General features: G+C 39.5%; 1 protein-coding gene across 25 annotated transcripts in view; it reads right to left on the reverse strand.

Annotated features, from left to right (window-relative positions):
• NEB (nebulin) overlaps positions 1 to 17,743 on the reverse strand; it is a 92,140-nt gene that overhangs the window by 31,217 nt on the left and 43,180 nt on the right. For 24 of the 25 annotated variants that reach the window (XM_041404800.1, XM_041404991.1, XM_041404982.1 and 21 more), the window contains 30 exons: positions 17,272 to 17,583; positions 17,042 to 17,146; positions 16,853 to 16,957; positions 16,231 to 16,335; positions 15,255 to 15,362; positions 15,053 to 15,166; positions 14,011 to 14,208; positions 13,343 to 13,447; positions 12,814 to 12,918; positions 12,630 to 12,734; positions 12,068 to 12,175; positions 11,292 to 11,405; positions 10,642 to 10,839; positions 9,742 to 9,846; positions 9,355 to 9,459; positions 8,983 to 9,090; positions 8,602 to 8,709; positions 8,141 to 8,248; positions 7,518 to 7,622; positions 7,324 to 7,428; positions 7,057 to 7,155; positions 6,759 to 6,869; positions 6,498 to 6,602; positions 6,177 to 6,281; positions 5,798 to 5,902; positions 4,628 to 4,732; positions 4,239 to 4,343; positions 3,651 to 3,755; positions 3,297 to 3,401; positions 931 to 1,035 (listed from right to left, as the gene is read on the reverse strand). In XM_041404800.1, the coding sequence (XP_041260734.1) occupies positions 931 to 1,035; positions 3,297 to 3,401; positions 3,651 to 3,755; positions 4,239 to 4,343; positions 4,628 to 4,732; positions 5,798 to 5,902; positions 6,177 to 6,281; positions 6,498 to 6,602; positions 6,759 to 6,869; positions 7,057 to 7,155; positions 7,324 to 7,428; positions 7,518 to 7,622; positions 8,141 to 8,248; positions 8,602 to 8,709; positions 8,983 to 9,090; positions 9,355 to 9,459; positions 9,742 to 9,846; positions 10,642 to 10,839; positions 11,292 to 11,405; positions 12,068 to 12,175; positions 12,630 to 12,734; positions 12,814 to 12,918; positions 13,343 to 13,447; positions 14,011 to 14,208; positions 15,053 to 15,166; positions 15,255 to 15,362; positions 16,231 to 16,335; positions 16,853 to 16,957; positions 17,042 to 17,146; positions 17,272 to 17,583 (3,576 nt within the window). The remainder of the gene's footprint in view (positions 1 to 930; positions 1,036 to 3,296; positions 3,402 to 3,650; positions 3,756 to 4,238; positions 4,344 to 4,627; positions 4,733 to 5,797; positions 5,903 to 6,176; positions 6,282 to 6,497; positions 6,603 to 6,758; positions 6,870 to 7,056; positions 7,156 to 7,323; positions 7,429 to 7,517; positions 7,623 to 8,140; positions 8,249 to 8,601; positions 8,710 to 8,982; positions 9,091 to 9,354; positions 9,460 to 9,741; positions 9,847 to 10,641; positions 10,840 to 11,291; positions 11,406 to 12,067; positions 12,176 to 12,629; positions 12,735 to 12,813; positions 12,919 to 13,342; positions 13,448 to 14,010; positions 14,209 to 15,052; positions 15,167 to 15,254; positions 15,363 to 16,230; positions 16,336 to 16,852; positions 16,958 to 17,041; positions 17,147 to 17,271; positions 17,584 to 17,743) is intronic. The other variant, XM_041405005.1, reaches the window with a different exon arrangement.

Below are 17,743 nucleotides of genomic sequence, written 5' to 3' on the forward strand. Positions count from 1 at the left end.
AAAGGTTAGAATACATTTTTAAAAAAAGAATTTTCATGCTCTACCCTTTATCAGAAAATAAACCCATGCATTTGAAATGGAACTGCGACAGACAAAATATGAAAAATGATAAACAAATAATCAATGATAACACGGAGTGAACTCGGGGAACATGCAGGTCAGACACTTGTCTTTTAAATTCAAACATACTCAAAGTTACCTGCAAGGAGTTTGTAGTGAAAGAATATAAATCCACATTAAAATGGAACACAAATGTCTGAAAGACCTTCAGTAATTTATTACTGAAGAATGTCACTATTGGCACAGTGTAATAACAAATTACAATTCCCTCTGACAGAATTGTTTTCCACTGCTGCATTTCCAGTCTATCATTTATATTCCAATTCATGATCAGGAATGATTTTTCCTCTGCAAAGGGTGAGCTGATTGCCAGCAGCTGTGATTTCAGAGCAAAAATAACTGTTCTGTGTCTAACACCATTCTGGGCACAGCAGGAGATAAATGTTGGAATCTCCCTGGCAAATCCATCATGTGCTTCCTGAATTAAGGAACTGGGGTTATCAAAGGTGTCCAGGCCAAGAAATGGTGTCAGAATAAGAACTGGGTTAGGGAAATACCAGGAAGAGCTAACATCCAATATCTGAAATGTACAGAAATTTGCTTTTTTTTAATAGAAATACGTGAAATACATACCAATTGTTTATAATGAAGGAGAAAGTGGGGACAAGCTCAGCCTGAGCTGAGCCACGTCCAAGTGACAGCAAATATTGTTTCAGATATTCTGTTTTATTTTACCACAGCCAGCATGAAGCAGATGGAGGAAGCTTTGGGGTCTGGAGTCCATGGAAATAGAGGGAGCAGTAAATTTGCCAAGTCCAAGCAGCTACAGTGGCATCTAAGGTGTCCTAGAGCAGCAGCTCTGCAGATTACCTGGCTCCACAGGTATGTGTTGTAGAGTGCTGTCAGCATATCTGGCCTCAGAATTTCATTGCATCCGTGCTGCAGGAGCATCTTGGCAAAGGATTTATAGCTTTTCTGTCCATGCAAATGGCAACCAAGGACAAGAGAGACTCATGAACAACATGAACAACGACACAGCTCTAGATCCCAGGCACTTGGAGAGTGGAGAGATTTAGGCAAGGTGCTGTATGTATTCAGCCACATGTGCATACAATTCACATCTGGATAATTAACACTGCCAGGGGTAAATATGAACAAGTTTTCCTGCTCTCACTTTAAGGAAGTTATGAATTTTTTGGGGGAGATGAAAGTAAATTAGAGATTAAGCCCTGTTGCTTTATCTAGAAATGAGTAAGAAGATGTGAAAAGAGAGGTAATAAAACAATAAATGCTTGAATCTGCATTTTTAAGACCTCTCCAGTGGCTTCAGAAGATCCCTGATGTCCATTGATGCACAATAATGGAAGTACATACAGGACAGATGGACAGAGCAGCTCACACAAAAAGTGGCTCCTTTTTGGGTGGCAGGATGGAGATTGAGTGAAGAGTGAAGAAACATGACAAAAGCCACAGGGCTGTGACACTGCTGGGAGTGAGGGTGGCACACAGAGCTGCTCCAGTGCCCCCACAGTACCTGACTGCTCAGGGTGCTGCCCCACTTGGCCAGCAGGTTCCTGGGATCATCCACAATAACGCTGTACCTATCTTTGAGCTTCTCATAGGCTGCTTTATATAATTTCTGCTCAGAATAGCACATACAGTGTAACAAGAGAGGGTTAAGATACAGAGAGATCACTGGTGTAATCTCTTTACAGGCTGGGGTTGAAGGTCATGTTCAAAAGAGAAAAATACATTAAAATAATATAAAAAAACACCAAAAAACAATGAACAAATAAACTTTTTTTTTAAAAAACCAAAAGCCTCAAAACAACAACAAAAAACCCAAACAAAAAACCACAAAAATCCAAACAAACGAAAAACCAAATAAAAAAAGGAAAACAAAAATCAAACAAAAAAACCCACCAAAAACCCTCATAAAAATCCAAAACCAAAAATGCCCCAAAAATAAACAAACAAAAAAATCAACAAAAACCTCCAACAAACAAAAAAAACCCAAACAAAAAACTGAAACAAAAAAAAGAGCCCAAAAACCAAACCAAAACAAAAAAACCAAACTAAAAAAAAAAAAAAAAAAAGAAGAGGGAGAATATTTCCAAATGCTAATTGCATTTCTACATTGCCTCTGGGAGGCCTACAGGTTAAGGATGTCTCTATTCCACCCCATCAATTAGGAAATTTATGACTGATTTTCTCCATGAAAAGTAACTGCAGAAGCAACTCTGTGTTGTAGATTCCTGAGCTGAGTCCAAAGAGAACAATGAGATGTTATTAAAAAAAATCATTTATATAACAGAAGATATTTAGGCAAGCATTGCAATATATGGAGCTCCCATTGGTAAAATTTCACCTGTTTATGTTTCTGATATTAATTTTTTCCTTATTTGCCCTATGAACAGTACGAATAGCAAGACTGAACAATCTTCATAAAAATTCTGGTATTTGCTTTTCTTACCTAGAACAGGTAATGCAATAATCAACTTACTGACAGATAATGGTATGACACAATGGCTGGTGAAAAAGAATGAGATTTTAAGATATAAACCTAAATATCTGCTTCTTTGCTGAAAAGTATCAGATTTTGATGGGCTGTTCCAACTCTAAGCTGATGGGAATCAACCTGAACATGGTGTTTTCCATGGAATTTGTCCAGGGGTGTAGAGCACTAATCCTGCAAACTCCAGGAGAAATTTGAATTTTAAACCCAGGGGTGTTCATTAATTATTAGGTTGTGTCAATTGTTTCTCTAGCACTACTGGAGGAAAATAAGAAAAAGTTGAGTGGTAGAGTTGAAAAATTCCAGGCAGAATCACTGAAATGAAACGAGCTGTGGAAATTTCATCCATAACTCTGTCTTCCTAACACCAATAAAAACTTTATCAATGTTTTAGGAAAGCAATTGGAATTCTGCCCAGACCTTTTTGAGATGGAAACCAGCACTCAGGGTTACTGTACCAGCAGCATTATTTAAGTCAGCAAAGGAAAAGTTCCTTTGCCTCTTTGCTGAAAAATTAATGAACAGGGGTGGGGATTTCACTTTCTAGGCTCTGCAAACCTGTTCTCTCCTAACACCCAGAAAAACAACAACCTTGTCTTTCATGACTTTAGTCTGATCTTAAAGCACCTTTAAGCCTGATTTTAAGGAAGGACAACCTTCAACTCTGTATTTACCCACAGACCAGCTCCTTAAGGCTGAGCCTACAGAAATCTTTACTTACCATATCCACCAGCTGAGTTGCATATTTAAAATGTTCATTGCTTGGAGAGTCAGCCACGTACTTGAACTTGGACTTGGTCTTCTCAAAATTCTCCTTGTACTTACACTGCAGCCAAAGAAAAGCAAACACACCAAACCCAGCCCACGTTAGCCCAAAGAAGAGTAAGGCAACAAAAACTTGATTTTAGAGAGAACTTGTGGCAAAAAAAAAAAAAGGTGAAATTATTGCATTTGTGTTAACTTGTATTAACTTTTAATTTTAAATTGTATTAACTTTTCTACCAGCAACAAGTAGTTGTAAATGGACAGCAAATGTCCAAAAACACTCAGCAACAATTCAGAGTGTGTCACTCACCCCACTGTAGAGCACTTTATTCTTCTCTGCCAGGACAAAACTTGGAGTATCCCACACATAGCAGCCAGTGCCTTTGAGCCATTCCAGGTCTTCCTTGTATTTAACCTTTAGAAAAGAAGTAAAAGGACTCAGTTTTAAGCAGATAATCAGTGCTGAAATGAACCTCAGCACAGGGTGTTGCAAAGAGAGTTACATCCATTATTAAATAAATTAGTTTCTCCTATTTTTGTGATGGACTCAGTTTATTCACATACATAATCTGTCATTAGCTGTCACAGTTCCTGTGTGAATTAAAAATAAGCTACAGGTAAGGGGTTACTGTGTATGTACAGAAATGTACAATTATAGGTTGTTACAGGGCTAAACAAATCTAAGCAAATACAAATGAAATTAATTAAAACTGTCTGCTAATTTGACAAGGGGCTGTGCTGCAGTTTTAGCCATCAGATTCTGTCAGTTCCCAGGGAAAATTGTTAATCACTGAAAAACTTCAGCTGCTTTCCCTTTGTTGAGAAAGAAGGTGTGGGCTCATTCTGGAGACCACTTTGAACTCTCACTCTGGGCCATGCAGGAGTTGCTGGGACTCACATCACTGATGGCATCCGTGACCAGGCGGTGGTGGAAGTGCTCAGGTCGGTCTGGGATGGATCTCCAGATTCCCAGCTGGCTCATGTAATTCTCCTTATACTTCACCTGCAGAGAAAATAGAAGAATTAAGTAAAACAATCGAAGAGAACACTCCAGACAACACAAAAGATTCATTTCCCCCCCACCCTGAAACAGCAGAACTAAAAGAGTGGAAACGAGATTAACTTGTAACACCAAAGCAATCAATATTCCAGAGAAAGAAAGAAATCAACACTGATAATGCTGAGTTTTTCCTAATTATTTGACATATTGAAATGGAACAAAAGGCTAAGTGGCCTGTTTTAGGTTATTGAGTGTCAAACAGTAATTAGGAATGAAGGTGTACATACACTGCTGATGTCATCAGTGACCTTCCTGTGGTAGACAATGTCCAGAGCATCCTTCACGGTGTGGTATTTGCCCTTGGTGTTCTCAAAGGTTTCTTTGTAGCGCAGCTGGGAAGGAAAAAAAAACACAAAAGAAGGGATTAAGGTGCCAGGAACTGTTTCAGTTACATTCCTGACTTCTCAGGAATGATACCCAGGGATATGCTGCTGTCTGACATCCCAACGTAAGAGGAATTTTAGGAGGCTGCAATTGCCTACAATCAACTGCAATTTCATTGAGACTTGTGGTGAAAATTACAGGGAATTTCACCCAATTCACTTCCAGACTGAGGAACACACATGCCTGCATCACAGGAGTGCTCTCTAGAATAGCACAGGTGCCACTTCTGGCATAAAAATCTTCCCTGCCCTCCTCTAGAAGAAAGCAGGAAGATCATCCCAGACTTTCTCAGAGGAGAAGTGCCCATGTGCAGAAGAGCTGGAATGCTCCTTGGCAGTATATAAAAATCACTCTTGGAGCAGTAAGACTAAATAAACCCTACAAAAAAGCACCAGCCCTACACACATCCTTTCACATCCTGCTGGTTCTGAAATCTATGGAAAAGCTCTCACAAATGAGCATTTTTTAATTGCCTTAAATCACAAATAACCATTCCACGCTTGAAAAAATCAATTTCATCTCAACAACCTCCTGTGCAGCAGCTCAGGTAATTTTTCTCTCTAATCTACTTCTGAATTTAAAAAATGAACACATTCCCTGTGACAGGACAGTTTACTTCTAACAAAAAACTGAGATGAAAAAGCTGATAAAAGTTATTTTATCCTAGCTCCAGCATCAATCACTTCACTCCAGCCTGTTCTATTTGGAGACTTGATTAAGCAAATTATTTTAAATCTGTTTTTACTTTGCTGTACAGCCACTCTTCAGTGCAATGAGAAATGAAAATAAATTTTAAAAATTGGAAGAGAAAAAAAGGCACTGCAGAAGAATCCAATTAAAACTTAATAATGTTCCTAATTTCAAATGGAAATGGACATGTAAATAAGGGGACTTCCTTGGTGTGGGACACTGAGATATTCTGTGCTTTGCATGTTTCTTCCCCACTGACTTTTGCTGTTCTTTTCATGGAGAGTGCAAGGAAAAGCAGCAGGGGTTGTTCCTGGAGTACTCACATCACTGGCATTCAGGTAGGCTCTCTTGGCTCTGATCAGCACTGGGGTGTCAGGGACAGGGGTGTATTTGTCCTTCATCTTCTCATACTGGGTTTTGTACTTTTTCTAAGAGAGACAGCAAGAGGGAAGAGTCATCATTGCAATTTTAGAAGCATTTGCCAACCTGCATAAAAAGCTCGTCTTACAAAATCCTAAAACGTGTTTTCAGAATGTTTCATTTCACCAGAACTTACAAAGAAAATGTGGAACTTAAGCACAAGAGAGCAAAAAAATAAATGAAGGCTAAACAGATTTGAGCGTTGAAATTACCACTAAAATTAGAAATAAAACTTCTGAAAAGTTCAGCAGAGTGGCAGCAAATTAGAAAACAAGTTTTTACCTCACTGATCATGTCCTTGACATTCCTGGCATGTGCAAAGGCTGGAGTCTGACCATCAGCATGATGGTGAGGCCTCTCCTTCGTGGCAAGCTCCACGTACAAGTACTGCAGCAGGAAAAAAATAATAAAAAAAACCCACACTTCAACAAAATTCCACCTTATGTCTCTGAAAAACAGTTGTAAATTCACAATATAAACACAACCACCAATTTCTAGGAATTCTACATTGCTTTGAAAAGGCCTGGAAAGCTTTTGCTGTACTTTAACAATATGTTAAGAAGGATGCCCTGATTGATTTTCGTATCAGCACAATTTTTTCACCTGGCTCTGTATTTTTTGTCCTGTCTTGGCTCTTATGAAGTCAGGTGTATCAAGGATGGAAGTGTATTTTGTCTTCAGCTCATTGCCTGCAGCTCTGTAAACCAGCTGGAAAAAGACAGGTCCAGGAATTATTTCTTCTGCTATTGTTCAGAAGCTGCACAGTCACAGCTTTGCAATTATAACATCTCATCCATTCCAGTAAAAAAACACAGGGAGGGGTTAATTACAGTTACAAAATTGTGCAGAAATAACAGAATTTACCTCACTCAGATGGGTTTTTAGTTCCTGCACTGCTCTGTATCCAGGAGTATCCAACACCACCTGGACTTTAGGCCACATTTTCTTGGCAGTACTTGTATAGATATAATTAGACTGGAAAGGAAAAGCAGTATTAATAAAGGAAATTTTACAGTGCAACCCAACAGTGCTCTGAAACAGCAAACTGGCTGCACGGCACAAAATTCTCTCATTCCTTGCTCATTTTCATCTGTTTCACCTCCTGCGTGCACAGAAATAAATCCATTGTCGTCCTGCTCAATTCCCAGGGGAAAAGTCTTACCCAGAGCTTGCGGAGGTCACGGGCACGGACCATGTCAGGAGTGTCATAGAGGAAGCAGCCCAAGCCCTTCAGCCACCTCAGGTCCTCTTTGTATTTAATCTACGAGAGAAATTCAAATCAACGGCCGACCTTTGGGATAATTTCAACCTCCGGTCCTTAAACGCAGTGAGAAAGCATTTTTTTGTTACAGAGCAGAAAGGGAGTGAGGGAAAAAGCCAGCCCCACTCCCAGCAGAGAGGTTTGGAGCTCACTGCAGGCGCTGCTTACGTCACTGGTGATGTCCCCAACGTAGCGACAGTGCAGCACGTGAGGGGTGTAGGGCAGGGAGATCAGGTGGCCCTGCATCTTGAAGAAATCTGACTTGTAGATCAGCTGGAAAACAAGGAACAGAACAGCATTTCACCTGTTTGGTCAGGGGATAATCTCAGTTTCTTCAGTTGTTCTGCAAGGAAGGCACCTACATCGCTGACAGCCTCCTGGGTGGCTCTGACTTGGCGGATTTCGGGCGTGTCAGGGGTGGTGTGGATCTTGTCCTTGTTCTTGTGGTAGGTGGCCCTGTACAGCCTCTGTCACAAGAGACAACATTCTGCATTGGAACACAGCTCAAGACCTTGAAATGGCAAAGAAGTTCAGCGCAGTGTAAGCACTTCTTACACAAATTACTGTTTTCTATCCAGGCAAAGATTCCCCACTAATTGTTTTCAATAAATCTTGGAAATCTCAGACTGTAATCCTAAAAACCTGTAAATACATATACTTAATTTTCATGCTATTAAAGCCAGTGATTAAATAAGCAAGTAAATATATATAGCACTTAAAACTATTGCGACCCAATTTTATACAGACACAATAATTTCTATTCAGCTTTAATCACAGCTAATAAAATCAGGCTGCAGTTTTATATTATGGTAACAGTTTCAGCCTGGATCAATGTTCCCTCACTATTCTTGATGGACACTTCTCTAAATAATTAAAAAAGCCTCAAAGAAGAGAGATCCTACAACTCAGCAGTCACTATTCTCTCATTATGAATATTTTGGGCACTGCAAATACAACTGAAAGCAAATACATATATTTACTGTACCTCATTAATGACTTGATTGACTTTCCTCACATTTTCAAAGCCAACATCTTGAGGTCCCAGAGTGTAGCCCTTGGCTTTCATGTGTTCATAGGCTTCTTTATATTTCAGCTATAAGAAGTACAAAAACACACAGAAACTAAATTTGATCATGATTCTGGCTACACTGCAGCTCTGACAGCAATTTATGATGCATTAAGAGACAGATTTTTAGAGATAAACAAGTGAGATGTAGCTGTATCAGAGTTAAATACACCACACATCATAACTATTTTTCCCTTTATCCTACGGCCCAAAATTAATAATATAATACATTTTTCTTACATCTAATAAGGTATTTGCATAATGCTGAGAAAATTTCTATTTTGATAGCAAAGGCCCAAGCTGAGAGTCCCTTATCTGGGGCTGCTGATCATTGCCATGGTGTAGAAGGATGATTTGGAAGGATTTAGACCCTGACTTACATTACTGCCGATGCGCTGGGCGTGTTTGGCGTGCTGGAAGTTGGGAGTGTCCGTGGGAAGGCTGTAGCCAGTGGGCAGAGCATTCACACCAGCCCAGCGATACAAATTCTGCAAGAGCAGAGAGAAAGACCTTGTACAGCTGTCAGCAATACTTGAGGGGAAAATCCCTCCATCCCAGAAACCTCTCCATCACAACTGGCAAAAGATTTCCCCCATGCCTGGGGGAAAAAAGTATTAAAATGCATTTTTATAGCTTGAATGGAGATATTTTCCCACTCTCATTTCAGAGCAGTGACATGCAGCTTCACCTGAAAAGCTAAAAGCAGACAATTTGGTTTTTCAGTATCACAAACTCTGTGGAGCCTGAAGTTTTGTACTTACCTCACTCTGTATTTTGTTTGCATTGTACGCCCGCTCCAGATCCACTGTTTTATCAGTGGGGATCATCTTGCCTTGGACATTCTTCTTGTAATCACCCCTATAGACAGCCTGGGAAAGAGAAAAAGTCAAAATTGTCACATCTTCTCACAGTGTGTTTTGTTTGCATACAATGGGAATTGTTCCTTTAAAAAATGGATTAAAGTTTTTTGGCTTCAGGCAGTTAATGATTTTAGTGATTGTGTCTACAATGAGGGGTAGATAACCAACAATGATTAAAATTAAATTATTAAAAACATATTAAAAGTCCCATTTCTAAAGCTGCTGAGGTAACAGCATTTGGAATATTGGCTGGAAGGTGAGAGAAACACTTACTTCACTTAAATTCAAGGCACTGATCACATTCTGGACATAGACAGGAGTGTCTGTGACCACTGTGAAGTCCTTCTTCATTTTTTCTGCCTTAGATTTGTACTTAATCTGCAGAGAGAAAGCAAGAGTTCTAATTGTTAGGGCTAGTAATTGTTAATTTAATTTATTTATTATCATATTTACCATACTTACTATTCATTTCATCCCTGAGCTGTTTTATTAGTGAACCAGCATTGAAACAGAGAGTATATTGGAAACGTGGCTTGTTATTTAATGAATCCTTCAATCAAGAAGGAGAAATAACATTTATTCCACTTCACCTGGAGTGGAGTAAAGCCACAGTGGAGTGAAAGAGAAGACTAAGAAGCAAACCCAGGGTTATCCACTCACATCACTGCGAAGGTCATAGGCTTGCTTGGCATGGAGGATTTCAGGAGTGTCCCAGACAAAGCAGCCAATGCCTTTCAGCCAGTTCAGATCATCCTTGTAGATCACCTAAGGAAGCAGAGAAGGAACCTGTAAGAATTCCATCAGGACCTAATCCCTTATGTCTAAATCACTCCAAAACACAGGAAGGTTTCTACCACTTTGATTTGTTTGTTTGTTTGAGAAAATCAAAACAATTCTTTCTGGAATTTAAATAATTTTTGTTCTGTTTGCTTCAATTTGGGCAATAAATTTAAAATCCAATGATTTAAAAAAAAACAAAAAACAAACAAACTACCTCCACATCCTACTGGGCTCTGATTTACTGCCAGATCCTACTCCTGGGCTCACCTGCTCAAGGCAAGTGTGTAGAAGCTTTGCCCAACCAGGAATTTCTCAGACTTCCAAAGTTTCCACACCTCATGCAACCAAATAAAGGACAATTTACAGACAGGGTAGAACTGTAACGTTATGACTCAAATGCCTGCACTATTAACACTGAAATTATTGAAATTATTGAAATTATTGCAGAGAGGTTGTGGATTCCCCATCCCTGGAAGTGTCCAAGGCCAGGTTGGACAGGACTTGGAGCAACTTGGAACAGTGGAAGGTGTCCCATGGCAGGGAGTGGAACTGGATTTGCTTTAAGGTCCTTTCCAACCCAAACCATTCTGGGATTTTCTGATTCTGTTCAAACAAGCCCCATCTCAATGACCCATTTATTGCCAAGTGTCACAAAAATGAATTCAAGTGCCAACTTCAGAGTGCTCCGGCAACATTTTTGCTAAATCATTTCCTCCAACAGAGGGCAAATGAAGGAAAGGTCTCAAAAGTGAGCCAGGAATAAATGATTTGGGGACTTACATCACTGACTTGGTCGGTGACTCTTCTCACGTGGGTGTTGACCTGCAGGTCTGGCAGACACAGCCAGTCGTGGAGCCGCGTGCGGTAATCGACCTCGCTGATCTTCTTCTGGGCATCCTTGGCTGAGATGATGTCCACCATGTCCGGGACAATGTGCACCTTGGCTTTGGTCTTCTCATAGGCCTCTTTGTACAGACGCTGTGGAGTCAAAGCAGTGTTTAATAAAGCTGAAGAATAAACTGTAGATGAACTTGCAGGAAATCATTGCTATTTTCATGGGGTGGCAGTGGGAGAGAGATCACTTTGGCTCTGACTAAAATTTACATCTGGCCTGCTGTAGAAATAATTTTCAGAACGTCAGCAAGGGAGGTAAAATGTGATTTGTTCAATTTTCATTGTGCTGATGAGTTAAAAGAAGGCAGATGATGATTTTAACCATATTACACTAAAGGTTTGGCCATGCAGGCACTGCAGTAATTGAGTTAAAATTTTAATTTATGGTTGTATTCTAGAGTTTAGCAAATACTGCTCACCGCCAAGTGCACGTGGGAGTGGGATGTGTGGATCAAGGCAGGGGGATTCCTTGAGTGGCTGCTTCTGAGATGAGCATGGCTTTACCAGGAAAACACACATCCAGAACCAACACTTACATCAATGTTGAGCTTCCCAACTCTGAGGCACCTTTCCGTGTTGGGATCATCCTCAACACCTCTGGGGAGGGTGTACAGGGCTTTGAACTTGTCATATTCCTCACGGTATTTGACCTGAGCAGAAGTAAAGAAATGCAACCATTAACTGACTCCCATGAGTCACTTGTGGGCTTGGAACAAAATTCATCAGCATTAAGCAAAAAGTTGAGTCCAACAAGCAGAGAAAGGTTTTACAGCAGGATTTTAGTTTTCTGTTTTGTCTTAAATGGAGAAGAAAGCACATCATAACAATCACATTGCAAAACAACAGCTGAGTAGAGGATTAAAAAATAAATAGATGTAGAATAAGGCACTTATTTATTTTTCCAGCTGTTTCATTTAAAGAGATCTGTGGATCTCTTAATTCTAACTTCAATAAAGCTAGATGTTTCGATGTTTCCTATACTTTGTAAGCATCATTTAAAGTTTTTTGGGGCTTTTTCTGACCTGAATGGTCATGAAACTTAGACTAGAAAAACTCTAACGTTTTCAGTTTGGATTACTATAAAAACTGACTTTTTTTTCCATGACAAGAAGCCACAAAGGACTGTTACCCAAATGACTATCAGAGAAAAATCATTATCTACAGATACATATCATATCTCAAATAAAAAGGGAAGGAAAATAAAGTTTAAAAAATATTTATATCTATAGCAGATGCAAGGCATGAAGGATTTAACTGTTAGAATTTTTTAAATCACTGCAGTGATTTGAAAAAAATAATTTAATTCACTTACAATGCTTGCATTGTGCTTCAGTTCTTTGGCACGTGCCAAGGCCACAGTATCTGAGGGCAGTGCATAGCTGGTGGCCTTCACTTTATCCCAGGCCTTCTTGTAGAGATTCTGTGGGGAAATAGAAAGTTTGTGTGAGTGGAAAAATAGTTTTTGTAAATAATTACCAACAACAAATAGAAAGCAAAAGCCCTTCTGCATTTATTTAGACACCACCAATAGTAAAGTATTGTAAAGAAGACATCAAGTGGCACTTAATATCAAGTGCATGTAAAGGGTGACAAAAATCCTTTCTAACTAGTCATGTCTGTTGTCATACAAGGTTTTAATTTTGTTCAGGAAATCTATTTATTAATCCAGATGTTTTGCCAAGACTGGCATTACAATTGGAATGGCCCTTGCCTGAAATACAATATCTCCCCCAAGCTCAAGCAGTGCAGAGGGCCAGCACTGGCTTTGAGAAGCTCCTGGTTTGGATGTTTGTCTTCAAAGAGTGAACAAACAAAATAAAAAGATCCCACAATAAAGGTCCTTAAGAGAAAGAAAATTGTGTATAAACACTTACATCACTGTAGAGGTGTTTCAAACTCTGAACTCTTTCTGAATCCACTGTGTCAGTCACAGTTGTGTACTTGTCCTTAGTTTTGTGGAATTCCTCCTTGTATTTCACCTGGAGGATGAAAGCTGGGTTTAGTGAATTGTTTCAATGCTCAGCAGGACAACCCTGAGCAGGAAAGGTGGGGACTCACATCACTGGCATTGGCAGCACTTTGCAGAGCAGTCACATAGACAGGGGTGTCTGTAACCACGCTGAAGTTCTGGAAGTTCTCCTTCCCTGCAGAGGTGTATTTTATCTAAGGACACAAAACCAACAAAACACTCCTTAGTGCTGGAAATGACCTGGAAATCTCCTGCCAGCTTCCTTTAAAATCCCATCTGGACAGCTGAAATCACAGATTACAGCTCAGTTAAGATCAACTCTGAAAGTGACAGGTCATAAAATAGAAATACTTAATATACAGCCAGTATGGAGTAAGGAATAATGAAATTAAAAACCACAGCTGGCTTTACACTCTCCCAAGTTTTCTCCTCCTCCAATAACACAAGTGATGTCTATACAGAAGCAATTCCAAGACTGTATTTTCACATTTTAAACAAAATATTTCTGATGTTACAGGAATTACTTCTTTCAGCTCTGGACGAGGACATGTCAACTCCAGTGAATCACAAATGGAAGAAAAACCCACAAAAATATTTATTTATTTAAGGAAGACTTACCTGGCTCTGCAGGTCATAGGATTTCTTAGCCTGTAGGATTTGTGGAGTATCCCAGACATAACATCCAAGTCCCTTCAGCCAGTTTAAGTCATCTTTATACACAGACTGCATGGAAGTGAACAGAACATTAGGTTAGGTAGAAATTTGCCTTCCACCAATTGAACACAGGAATTCTGCATCCTACTAAGCCAGGCAATTCACACACCCTCAGATTTTATTGGGAAGGTTGGTTGGCCCAAGCTGGGACACCACCGACTGCAGAATATGATCACAATTCTCTCACCTTGGGGCTGCTAAAACCCCAACAAACAAGGGGAATTCTTTTGCAGACTTGGATCCAGAAGGATTGTGGATGCTGTCCTGGTCCCTGTGCTAATTCCAGCATTCCCAATTACAATAAATAAGGATCACTGCAGTGATTGGTACTAAGAGTCCAAGCCAGAGTTATTAATTTCATATTCAAATACTATGAAAGATACTTGGGGAAAATATGATGGGAAAGGCTGCTATAATGTCAGACAAATGGGGTCAGTAAGCTCATGTAAGTTTAAAAGGGTTTGGACAATGCCCTCAGGCTCCTGGTGGGATTTTTGGGGCGTGCTGGATGACTTTAATGGGTCCCTTCCAAGCCAGACTCATCTATGGCTCTGAATAAATGATAAACATACATCACTCAGGATCTCCTGGGCTTTCCTGGCGTGAATGACATCGTTCTCCTCAGGGGAGCAGCTCCACTGATGGAAGTAGGTGCGGTACTCCAGGTCACTGAGGATGTACTGGCACTTCTTGGCCAGGACGTGGTTCATCATGTCAGTTGGGATATGCACATTCTTCTTGGTGTCTTCATAGTTCTTTCTGTAGGCCAGCTGAAAAGCAAAGATTGGGGAAAAGGTGAGAGGAAGTCAGAGTGATTTTCTGTATAACTTTGGATTTTGGACTGAAAGGTGACAGCACAATCTGAGATGTGGTCTCTGGATTTAGTAGCTAAAATGCCATGGGATTCAACAGGAGAGAAATCTTAACTTGTATATTAATCACCTTTTATTTTGTCAAAGTTCTGCAAGGACAACAATTACCTTCACTTGCAGTTTTAACAGCTGATGAGAAAACTAGCAAGTCTTCAGGATTAAAAAACTCATGCTGCACAAATGGTTTTCATCTAATTAAAGATGTAATATTTGGGATTACACTGATTTTGTGCCCTGCATGACATGCTGTATGTGCAGTGCTGACAACAGCAACACATCAAATGTGCATTTACTTTTCCAGCTCTTAAATTCCTATTTCAACTCAACATCTACACTTTTATTTGTAAAGGAAATGAATCCCACATGGTATTTTTTACTGCTCAGACCCTTAGACTAAAAGGGAAAAAGGGGGTTTTTGCCTTACTGTAGTATTACAAATAGCTGAACAAACCCCTTCTCAATCTCCTAAGTAATTTTAAATTCAATTATTCAACCCACATATAAAATAAGCATTCAGGAAATATAAACCTGTTGAAATAATTTTTACTGATATTATTGTGGATTTATGTTAAGATTGGGCTTGATCTTGGAAGTCTTTTCCAACCTGAATGATCCTGTGATTCTACAGGTTGATTAAACTTTGCACTATTTATGTTTAAGCAATGAAATAGTGAATTTAATCAGTGAAATAAATGGTGAAACAAAGGAAATGGAAAATATTCCAGACTCGTTCATTGCTTACCGCACTCCTCATTTTCTGGAATTCCAGGGAGTGAATGACACTGGGGAAATCACTAATATCCTTCCCAGCCAGGTAATGGCCTTTCAGCTTCTCATATATTTCCTTATATTTACGCTGAAAAAATATTCATGTGGAAATTTTAATGTTCATTCTTGACAACATATTGGGGGGAAAAGGGAAAGAATGGGAAATCCCTCCTGACCTCACTGTTGATGTGGTTTGCATGTTTGGCTCCCACAAGTGGAACGTATTTCTCATCCAGAGAGTATCCAATGGGCTTGCTCAGCTCCCAAGCCTTCTTGTAATGTTTCTAGACAAGAAAAAGCATATACACATTTAATGGAAAAATCAGTTATATTTCCCATTTATACACGCATGGGATATAACATGGAATGCAGGATATTTTTACAGAGTGGTTCCCAATAAATTAAATGGACAATGTTCATTTTGAACAGTCATTCAGTAGAAGGCAAATAGGACAAGTGTTCACTTTAGGTAGCTACCTGAGCACAAATTTGAGCTGATTTCTGCTTTAGTTATTACATTTATACCAGAAGGGCAATAAAAATATCCAAAGTATAGATATGAGCTGTGGTATAAAAGTGCAGTATAGAATTGAGATTGATAATTTTATAGATTATCAAAATTGTGAAAAATCTTCAAGAACTATTGGTGCTTATTAAAGAAATATTAGTCTCAATGTCACTGTCCTAATACTTATTTTGTTAAATATTAAATATATTCACCTTCAGATTAAATTATGAAATGCCTACTCATATGAATGAGTAATTACTTATATTTTTAAAAAATTGAGGTTTCTCATTAAAATCAGTGAGACTACTCAAAAGTAACTGCTTGATTATGTAAATCATCTACAGTTTTCATTTCTTACACAAAAAGTAAATGTAAAATTTATCAGTAATCTCCAAAGATATTATTGGATGGAGTTATATTTGGTTTTGTCACACCATGACAAAACCACATGACTTCAAAGCACCACACAGCTGTCCTTTGAGATCACTTCAATAAGGAAAGAAATCATCCTGATTCCAGTGATCCAAACAGGAAAGATGAAGAAAAAAGTGTTTAAATAACTTCCCTAGTGCCACTACTGAGAGTAGAACAGTTCCTCAAGTCCACCCCACACACTTCAAAGGTTGATATTTATGGGATCTCACCTCACTGTGGAGCAAGGCCATGTCTTTGGCGTGGTGCAGAGCAGGAGTATCATCAGACCCAATGTATTGGCCTTTCTCCTGGTTAAATGTTTCTTTGTATTTTAGCTACAAAAAGAAATCAAACGCGGCGTTAATTCCACAGGAGAAATACATTATTCCCATTAGTCCATCTATTAGTAGTAGACATTAATTTTCTTGTGTCATAATGTAATAAGGTTGTGTAGGACATTCTACCCATTGTAATACACAGGCAAACGTTACTGTGTCACCTCAAAATACACAAGGTATTCTTGAAAAATTTAAGCTACTGCTCAGCAAATACAGTTTAGCAACACCAGGAACTCCATGAACTGCTCATCAAGAACAGGACTCAGTCTTCTGTGCCAGCTCTAAGTCAGGGACATGCCATATTCTTCTACACGAAAATGTTAAATTATTTGGACAGCAATATTGTGTTGTTCATTCATATCACTTCTTACTAAACTTTTTCACCCCAGGAAAGCCTGTTATTAATGAGGTGCACACAAAAATATATAAGGCTAAAACTAGCATAGTCAGCAAAAGCAATTAAATAATCTCCTAATCCTTCTATATGAAATTTATTTTAAAAAAAGGTACATACATCACTCTGATTGACAGAGTTCATCTTTGCCAAAGTGATCTCAGGAGTGTCAACCACACTGGTGTATTTGGAAAAGTTCTCCAGGGCTTCTTTTGTGTATGCTCTCTGCAAAGAGGTGAAATAATGTCACAAACACTGTGCAAGAGAAAGAAGTGCCAATTGTGGAACTGCTGAAATATTTTCTCTTACCTTGTTTATCAGTTCTTGTGCATTCTTAACCTTCTTATGCTCCACTGAATCGAGAGGGATCCAACCACAGCCACGGAGCCACTCCAAATCAGCTTTGTAGATGTTCTAAACCAGAAAGACAATGCAAAAGGACAGAAATTACTGAACTCAGGATGGATTATGTGCCATGGGCAATATCCTTAGGCCAAACATCATGTGGAAAGACCTCGCAGAGCTGCACCATCACTCACATCACTCTGCAGGTCGTAGGCCTGCCGAGCGTGGATCACATCGTTCTGGTCAGGGTGGCAGGTCCACTGGTGCAGGTACTGGCGATACTCAACATCACTGACCAAGTTCTGGCACTCCTTTGCTGCCACAACTGCCATGGCATCCGAAGGCATGTGGATTTTGGACTTGGTTTTGTTGTAGTCTGACTTGTAGAGCCTGTCGTTCTGGATCTCGCCCGCGTGCTCGTACCACACCAGCTTGGGGTCATCCCTCATCTTGGCAACTCCCACGTAGTGACCTCTCTGCTTGACATACTCAGCTTTGTATTTCAGCTGGTGGGAGAGGGCAGAAATACAGAGAAAATCAGCACTGGCTGTACCCACTCTGGTTTTAACCTGGGAACAGCTTCAGCTTTGTCAACACAAAGGGCAGATGAGACAGGGAGTTGTCAAATGCAGCTTTAGGTTTTCAGCACATGACGAGATAAAAATC

This window comes from Onychostruthus taczanowskii, unplaced genomic scaffold, assembly GCF_017590055.1.
Source record: "Onychostruthus taczanowskii isolate IOZ18803 unplaced genomic scaffold, ASM1759005v1 scaffold10, whole genome shotgun sequence".
In the NCBI taxonomy this organism is placed as follows: Eukaryota; Metazoa; Chordata; class Aves; order Passeriformes; family Passeridae; genus Onychostruthus; species Onychostruthus taczanowskii.